At 34.2% G+C, this 9,534-nt stretch overlaps 1 protein-coding gene across 3 annotated transcripts; it reads left to right on the forward strand.

Moving 5' to 3' along the window:
- Positions 1–208: 208 nt before the first annotated feature.
- On the forward strand, positions 209–4,327 carry LOC141642320 (amino acid transporter AVT6B-like). Of its 3 annotated transcripts, XM_074451100.1 has the most exons (7): positions 209–341; positions 908–990; positions 2,621–2,751; positions 2,894–3,046; positions 3,142–3,345; positions 3,446–3,911; positions 4,000–4,327. In XM_074451100.1, exons 1-7 carry the CDS (start codon positions 333–335, stop codon positions 4,112–4,114), a joined length of 1,161 nt encoding a protein of 386 aa, XP_074307201.1. In that variant the 5' UTR covers positions 209–332; the 3' UTR covers positions 4,115–4,327. The 3 variants fall into 3 exon arrangements, with proteins under 3 accessions (XP_074307201.1, XP_074307200.1, XP_074307199.1); XM_074451099.1 differs by having other exon boundaries at positions 209–990; XM_074451098.1 differs by lacking the exon at positions 209–341 and having other exon boundaries at positions 898–2,751.
- The last annotated feature ends 5,207 nt before the right edge of the window (positions 4,328–9,534 follow it).

A 9,534-nucleotide genomic window follows, 5' to 3' on the forward strand; every position in this document is an offset into this window, starting at 1 on the left:
ACACCCGAAATTAAGGCCCGAAACCCAAATTGACTTGGCCGGACCCGACCTGAATGTTTATGGTTGCAAACTCATTAAATCATCCACGAATTTAGTTGACTTGAACCCGAAATAACATGACACGGCACAAACCCGACCCGAAATTGACTCGATGCGAATCAGATCCGGTTGACCCATTTCCCGGGTCTAGTGTAAAGTGTAGACTCAATTCATAACCTCAACGCGTTTTTAGTTTTTACCCGATTACTTGACACTTCTCTTCTGCAAATCGCACGCCGTTTCTGCAATTCTGATCATTTTCGTAAATCATTTCGGAATTTTGGATTGCTTCTATGTTTCTGGTATTCATTTCTACTTCTCTTTCCCCCTTTTCTGGAAAAAATATCTTCCCCTTTCTCTAAATTAGGGTTTCGATTTCAACATCAATTGCAACTTGATTTCCGTTCTTTCTGCAGTTCTGCTAATTATAAGGTTATTGCTATTGATGATCCTCGAATGTTTCTGGAATATGTTATAAACAATGTCAATTAGGTTTCCTAATCTCCAATTTCCTCTAAATCTCTTCAATCAATTGATGTCTCTTGTGCGCCGACCTTCGATTATTGATCAAAGGGGTAGTATTTCACTGAAATTGACAGTATTTTGTTGGAAAAACAAATTGTTTTAAGCCAGAAAATTGAGCAACAAATCAAGAATGCAACTAACATTATGATCCCAATCTCGTCGTTGCCAATTTAATTGACCGAATCGTCTACGAAGGCACCCTCGGTGACAGGATTGTAGCCATCAAAACCCCCCCATGACCGTCAATCGAAAAACAAACTTGTTGCGATCTTCTATTAATACTGCTTATGCTCTTTTTATATGCATAGTTGCATACTGTCTTCTTAAAGCCAATGGTTCACAGGGAAGAAACTCGAGAAAGCTTGAAGATGGCCAATTCATAGTACTCCGCGGTATATTGACCCAGAATACCATGAAAAGAAGGAGGTAACTGATAAATGTGATGTTTATAGCTTTGGAGTTTTGATGTTGTTAACTGTGACTCTGTGAGGGATCCGGCTAATGGCCAAATGTGGATTAGAATAGGTTAATATGTGAATATGTGAATATATCAGTCAGCTTGTACAGTGTATGCCAGTATTTCTTACAGTTGAGATCAGTGAAGTTTCCATGTCATATCTCCCTCTTGTTTGATTGATGCCTACTGAGCAGATGTAAGTGTTATATGACGGAAACGCTCTTATTGGATGTGTAAATGTACTTATTCGACATTGTTATTCTACTTTGATTTAGAATTTCAGCTTCACATCTCATTCTGATTTATACTATCTGAGGGATTATAGTATATCGATGCAATTAATGATTAAACTCATCAAGCCCAGCTGCTGCTTGGCTGGTCAATTCCATATAATCACAATCACACAAAGCCTAATATGTAAGCATGACAATGAAGGTGATTAGAGATCCCTATTACTCCTATTATAGGCTATTACTTTTTCCATATACGGATCTTTAGACCAATAAAAAAGTAGTCAAACTCGACATGATCAACCATTTTCTAGAATTATAATCTTCATATATCTTGACCAAAGCAAAGCCTATTGTAGAAATTGAAGCTGCTGATCCGTGACTCGAGAATGGTTAATCTTGAGTCACGGTTCAGACAAGCCATTTTGGAGTTTTCCCATTATCGCTTACAAACTATCGCCTTTTGTACGTTCAAAACTCACTAGAATCCTGCCTTTGCAAAACTAGTTGTGTTAATTAGTCAACATCATCAATCTTGCACAAGAGTTGCGTGTATGGATAAATGAAAGGGATATATTATGTATTTGCATTAGAATCCTCTAATTAAGACATTATTATATACTAATACGAATCGTATCTTCTAATGACCATTAAAATCTAAAATAAGTTGAAAAGTTCTAAATTTAATAGCATTGAGGAGTTCAACTGTGCCTCATTTCACCATCATCATGTTTTATCATTCCATTGATGAGCCAATATTTGAACAATTCTTTTTTCCTACTAATTTCCGAGGCCGGGTTCTATAATAAACTCCAAATAAACAATGTTCCAAACTTATTTAATGTGTATGATTTGATGACGAAGCTTGATGTATGCCGCGAGGCGTACCAAACATCGTCTTGCTATATATCAACATTTTCATTTATTTCACTATTCTTCCACCCCTTATCATTTCTATCTTAAACTTTGAGAACTTTGATAGTTTGTTATACAAGTATCAAAGTTCTCAAAGTTACGAATTTTGTCGAGTTTCTTGCATATACTCCTATATACTTTGTGCAAGAACTTGTCTGTTCGTTGTATCGTTCAAAATGATGAAAGGAATTGATATCGAGAGTAACAAAGTTGACGGAGAACAAAGTGCGCCATTGTTAACACTGGCCTCGCGAGGTTCATCAGTAATTGGAAAGGAAGATAATACAGCATCATGGTTAAGTGGTGTGTTCAACTTGTCATGCACCATCGTTGGTGCGGGGGTTATGAGCTTACCGGCTGCCATTAAAGTACTTGGTATTATCCCAGGGTTACTAATGATCTTAGTTTCCGGGTTTCTGACTAAGTACTCCGTTGACATCTTGCTTCGCTATAGCGAGGATGGAAGAGCATTCTCTTATGGACAGCTCATGGATGATGCTTTTGGAAGGAAAGGAGAGATCATGGTCCAAGTTAGTGTCATCATCAACAATGTTGGCATCACTGTTATCTACTTGATTATCATCGGTACTAAAACTCTCTGCCCTTGTCATTTCTTCAAAACTCGGCGTTTTTATCTTGAAAACTCGATTTTTTTCTTGAAAAAAAGAAAAAAAAAAAAAACATGTGAGCAAATCCTGTTTCTGATTGATTAGTTAAAATTTGACAGCGGATGTGATATCGGGATCAACTGTGAGTGGAGTTCATCATTCAGGGGTTCTAGAAGAGTGGTTTGGACAAGAATGGTGGACAGGGCGCACTTTTGTACTGGTTTTCCTGACAGTTATCGTATTGATTCCTACAGCGTGGGTTAAGCGTATGGGTATGTAATACTCTGCAGCTCCAAGACTTGATTTTTAATTTTAATATAGCTCTCTCAAGAGTAACTAATCAATGTATTGTCTATCATGACTGCAGAATCATTACAATACACATCAGGAGTCGCAGTGGGGCTAGCCGTGTTCTTTATCATCATTGTCATAGAAATTGCAGTCTACAAGATGGCAATCGGCCTGATAACACTACCCCCCTTGTTTCCGCGTATAGAAAGTCTTTCCTCCTTTTGGAATTTGTTCACTGCAGTTCCTGTGCTAATTTGCGCTTACCTTTGCCACTATAATGGTTTGAATTCTTTCTGTACCTCGTTACTCCTAAGTTTCATTTGGAACATATGTTTCTTGAATATCGAATATATATGTCATACTGTCACCTCATATTGCAGTGCATGAAATACAAAAGGAGTTGAGTGACCCATCTGAAATGAACCGCGTGGTGAAATCATCACTGTCAGTATGCGGGATCATCTATATACTGACAGGCTTATTCGGTTTCCTTCTGTTTGGAGACTCAACAGCCACAGACGTGCTCTCCAACTTTGATTCAGATTTGGGAATTCCATACAGTTCTGTCTATAACATCCTGGTTCGCCTCAGCTATGCCGCTCACATCATACTTGTATTCCCAGTCATATTCTATTCCCTCAGACGTAACTTTGACGGCCTTGTATACAACACTGCTATCCCTCTTGAGTCAGATAACAGACGATTTGCTGTTATCACTTTGGGTTTAATCACTGTTATCCTGTTTGGAGCTCTCTTTATTCCCAATATTTGGACTGCTTTCCAGTTTACTGGCGCAACTGCGGGTGCGTTGCTCTTGTTCATCTTTCCTGCTGCCATTGTTCTCAGGTTAGTCCTCCTGCCACAATGTTATTATCTGACTGTTATAGAATGATTAAATGTTTTTATCTGACTGTCTTATTTTCTATTTTCCTAGGGACCGCCCAAAAATCGCTTCAAAGAAGGACAAGATGATATCATGGGGATTGATCGCGCTAGCTGTAGTTTCAGATCTGGTGGCAATATACAGCAATGTGGTTTCCTTGCTCTAGACCGCTTGTTCTTCTTCATGTCTTTATGCCGTGCAGCTTTCCTTCTTTCTTTCTTTTTCCTTTTTTTTTTTGTTTCTGTAGGGGAAAAGGGTGATCCTTGTAAAATCATGTGTATATGCACAAAATACTTTTTTTTTTCGGATATCTTTGTACGATATATGAATGCACATAAGTGCTCAAGTTCCTTACACGGAGAATAATTATTCCAGTAACATTTTCTGTATTGTTAATCCATGAACTGATAATCCCTGTAGTCTCAGTGATGCATGATAATAACAGCCTAAGGCGGTAAATCAACTCCGTTGAAGGCTCAATATCCGTACTAATGGAGGGTTAATTACCCCGTTATTCATGTGAGATTTGATGAAATGTGTAGATAAATGATTCGGTTAATTGATTTTTTCTGCAAATCTTCAGCACCTAGATTTGCACAACAATCATCTATAAGGTGACATCAATTTTCTTGGTGCACTGGTTAACTTTTTGATGGGTCTGTGAAGTTTCTCGAAATAAATAATGTCGAAAATCATTTGGAAGGATTATTACCATCGGAGATCAGTAAGCAAGTAAATATTGCAGTTTTTGATGTGCCAAGAAATAAGTTATCAGGTGAAATTCCGGGCGATAGGGGAGATTGCTCAGGCCTCTCCCCTTGCAGCATTTGAATATGCATGGCTCGAAATATGCATATTTCTCAGCATTTGAATATGCATAAGGGTCTGTATTCAAATCAGTACTTGAGCAATCTGGTGGGTATGATCACAGCTTGCTCAAGTATTGATTTTCAGGGCAATGATTTCAAAGCTCTTGTCTATGAGTTCATGCCCAATGCATATTTCTGCATTAATTTCCCATCTGTATTCCTTTTACTGGCGTCTTTAGTACCTTAATTACCGACTCTTCCTATACCGTACCACAAGCTTAGTCGTCGTGGAAATGTAATGAGTTTCTAGTTTTACATAATAATACTGCTAGCGTACGAGTTACTGTAACATACAGGTTGATGACAGCCAAAACACGAGTTATCTAGGCTAACACGAGAACCAGTGTCTGTAAACAGTAAAACGTTCAAAATAGAAGATTAGCAAGTCATTGATTACCAATTTCAAAACAGAAGAAGTAATCCTCAAAAAACAGCTATATTTACAAAGCACAAGACTAAACCGTGTTAACAGTTCACAAATGTCTTCTGTCAGCCATTCTAGGTAAGGCTTACGCCAATCAGTGTTAAGATCTTTTTTTGGCCATTTTGTAGCGTTGCGATCGCTTTAAAACGAAATATAGAATCCTAAATTACTGTCGTTAATCCGGTTTGCTTGTGTGAAGTGGAGACTTGTCTCCATCTTGCTCGGGGATATTGGGGTATGAGAGGGTGAGGGAGTGGGTTGAAGATGTTCTGGGAGACGGAGAAGTTTATTATGGGGATTTGGGCTATTTGGGAAATGCGGAATCTGGTGGTGTTCCAAGGTGAAGACAATTTAGGCCCTGTTATTTCTGGTTTTTTAGAGCTGAACTGAACTGAATAGAGCTGAGTTGAACTGAACTGAATGGAGCTGAGCTGAACTGAACTAAATTGAATGGAGCTAAGCTGAACTGAATAGAACTAAACTGAACTAAGCTGATTAGAGCTGAACTGAACTGAACTGAAATAATATTAATATTAATATTAAAACTAAATATAATAATAATAATAATAATAATAATAATAATAATAATAATAATAATAATAAGCTGATTAGAGCTTAATTGAACTGAAATAATATTAATATTAATATTAAAACTAAATATAATAATAATGATAATAATAATGATGATAATAATAATAATAATTATAATAATAATAAGAAGAAGAAGAAGAAGAAGAAGAAGATTAATAATAATATTAATACTAGTAATTATACTAATTTGAGTGATTAACTAGGTAGCTACCATGAATCCAATTAGTAGATTGTACAACTGGTTGTATGTAGTTTATGTACAACCTTTTCAATGTTGTCGAGTTTTGTTATAAAGTTGTCGAGCTTTACTAACAAAATTGTCGAGTTACAATACAAAGTTATTGAGCTTAAGAGGAATAATTATTAAACTCAATAACTTTTTAAATTAGCTCAATAACTTATAAAATAGCTCGACAACTTTGTGTAAAAAACTCAACAACTTTGAGGCGGTTGTACAATGCTAATATACAACTGGTTGTAAGATAGTATTTGTGCCATGAATCACGGTTTGCAATCAATCTAATTAGGTGAAATAATGAAACACTAATTTGCTAGATTGATGTTCAAAGTCTAGCAGTTTATCATCCTAATTTGACAGATTAGGTAGCCACCACGAAGCACCAACAATCCTAATTTAATTAATTAGATAAATAAAAATCGACAGACCTTAATTTCATCTTTAACAAATAAATAAAATTTAGTTGATTAATTAAAACTCAACAAATAATATTAATAATTGATAACAAGTAAATTAATTTATTATTTGAAAATTTTGAATCCATTTTGTAAATTTTAAGTCATTTGAGCAATTAAATTAAATTTTAGGGAAAAATATTGATTTAAAAGTTCACTTGGTTCAGTTTTAGGTGCAAAGGGTACAAAATAGAAACTTATGAAAAAGTGTATGTGAAAGTGTAAAGTCCGTATATGAAAAAATAATTAGATATTAATAATAGTAATATTAAAATTAACAATGTTATTAATAATATTTTTCTTAATTAATATTCATATTCATATTATTATTAATAATAGTAATAGTATTAATTATATTAATATGAATATTATTGGTTTTACTAACCATAATATTCATAATAATAACAATAATGAGGATGATTAATTAATAATAAAAATGATGATGATGATAATAATAATACAAATAATAATGATGATGATGATTATTATTATTATTATTATTATTATTATTATTATTATTATTATTATTATTATTATTATTATTATTATTATTATTATTAACATTAATAAAAACTATAAGTTTAAAATTCGCAAAATTGAAATTGGCTGAATTTAGTGGAGTGAATCAAGTGAGCCGAAATTTGAATCGAATGGAGCCGATTTGAATCGAGCCGAATAAAGAAATGAGTGAAATAACCGAATAAGTGAGTTGAATCAAGTGGTGAAAATAAGCCAGAAAAAACAAGGCCTTAGAGGGAGTGGGGCAGGGGACGAGGATGATGGCAGGTACGGAGATGGACTAGACCATGTTGTGGTGGTCTTAAAATCAATTTGGATGCGGGAACAAAAGAGGGTGCGAGGATGGGGATTGGTGTTGTGTACAAGTCACAATAACCATTAGCAAGATTTTAGAAATTACAAGTAGATTAAAAGTATTAATTAACTATCCATTAAATAGTCATTAGAGATCCAAATCAAAGATAATAAAAGTTAGCATGCATATAGAAGGTTAACGTAACCTCGCAAAAATAACTCATAATTAAATTCTTAATCCTCAGCAGCTTTTTGAGAAAACCATTCAAGTCCACTACACTAAGCTGAAATACAAGACTCTGAGAAACAGACAGACCCGTGTACAATAAAACTAAGCCAGAAATCAAAGTCGCCACTTAGTTACTCAAAGTCGATCATCTAGAAGGTAGACACTTAAAGTGGCTATGTTTCTAACCTTGTTTCTGTAATGAAATTGAGTTGCTGAGAAACTCTCAGATTGGAGATTTTCCAAAAATGTATCATCAATTCCCGAACTTGTTCTTCAATATACTTTAATTGGGCCTCATATGACAGATGATGTGTCTTACAACCTCCACAGTATGAAGCATATTCACAGAGAGCATCCCGATGTTGCAATCAAAACTTCCAATCTAAGTCTCTAATCATAGAAGAGCACCGCATGCAACTGACGGTAAGAATTAAATGATAATGAGACTTTCTTTTCCTACACAGTTGGCTAGCAAAAGCTAGAAGATATACATTCTGTTGATCAAAGACAATTAAAATGAGCAAAAAAGGATAAAACTTAGTCTAACATAGAACCAGTGTTTCAGACATTACCAGTAGGGCAGTAGTTCTCAAAACTCGCTCTAGCATAAAACCAGTACGACCAAAATTTCATCAAAAAAAGCAGCAAAAGAATCATATTAAATTTTGACCAGCTACTGCCAAAATGTGACCTAGTTCCTAAAATTTAACACATGTAATACAATCTATAAGAATATGGTCTACCAAATCACAATGTCATACTAAAACACTTAAATCAATAACAAATATTTCTACCTTTCTCAAAATTTGTGTGAGGTGAGTTTTGCATATTGTAGTGATATGGCCTGTGAAGAGATGTACAAATTAAATGGAGTAAAAACTAACCATCTTGTAACGCCCCATATGATAGACGTAACGATGTCATTGCCACAAATGTTCAAAGGAGTGAAAATCTGGAAACTGATAGACGTAACGATGTCATTGCCACTAAATGCAGATGAAAACATCTCTAAAAATCTTTGGGCAAGTAAGGTTTGTCTAAATGTGTCTATTGAATAAGGAGATAGACCCTTGATCCCAAAATACCTCACAAAAAGATTAAAAACAGTAGACAAATGATTGCGACGGAGGGAGAAGCAAAATGAATTTTAACCACAAGGTTCATGGCACCAATCGTTGCATGTCATATTAACAATCAATCAAATCACTTACTTCGTTGACAACCTCATATATCCCTTCATTAGTCTGTCACATCTATAAATATAATAAAAAGACAAACCAAAGCATAACATTTTACCATTCAACTATTTAAGAGTAATTTATCAAGCCACATCATCATTTGTTATTTTGAAAAGAAAAAAGAAAACAAAAATGAATTTGTAAACAATAAATGCAAATAAATAGCATAATAAACATTAAACTTTATCCTATTTAATTTTAAAATAAATTAAACAACAATCAAAAATTAAAATACATACTAAATTTTAAATTTTCGCGTTTATTGTTAGAATAAGATAAAGACAAATAAAAATCACATTAGTCTAATTTTACGTTGTTCATAAGAATAATTATCATAAGTACATAAAATATGTTGTTCAATTTTTATCAAGTACACTTGACTAACTCACCATGTACATTGATTTTATACTGAAGGTAGATTTAATATAAGCTCAAAGTACATTTAATATAAACAAAAGTACATTTATATTGGATTTTTTCTCACCGTACTAGCACTGTTCTCACCGGAATTCAACCCAATAAAAAAATAGAAAAACAAAGTAAAATTTGAAAAATTAAAGAAAAAACACATCATGTGTCCCATTAAAAAAACAAAGTAAATGTAAAAAAAATAAAGAAAAAATAATGTAATATTCCTTCCAATCTAATTCAAAGGCAACATAGACCCACTTTTTCCTCTCACAAAAAGTGGATCCATGTTACCTTTGAATTGATGGGAGAGAGTACCGC

This window comes from Silene latifolia, chromosome 2 (genome assembly GCF_048544455.1).
Source record: "Silene latifolia isolate original U9 population chromosome 2, ASM4854445v1, whole genome shotgun sequence".
NCBI lineage: Eukaryota > Viridiplantae > Streptophyta > Magnoliopsida > Caryophyllales > Caryophyllaceae > Silene > Silene latifolia.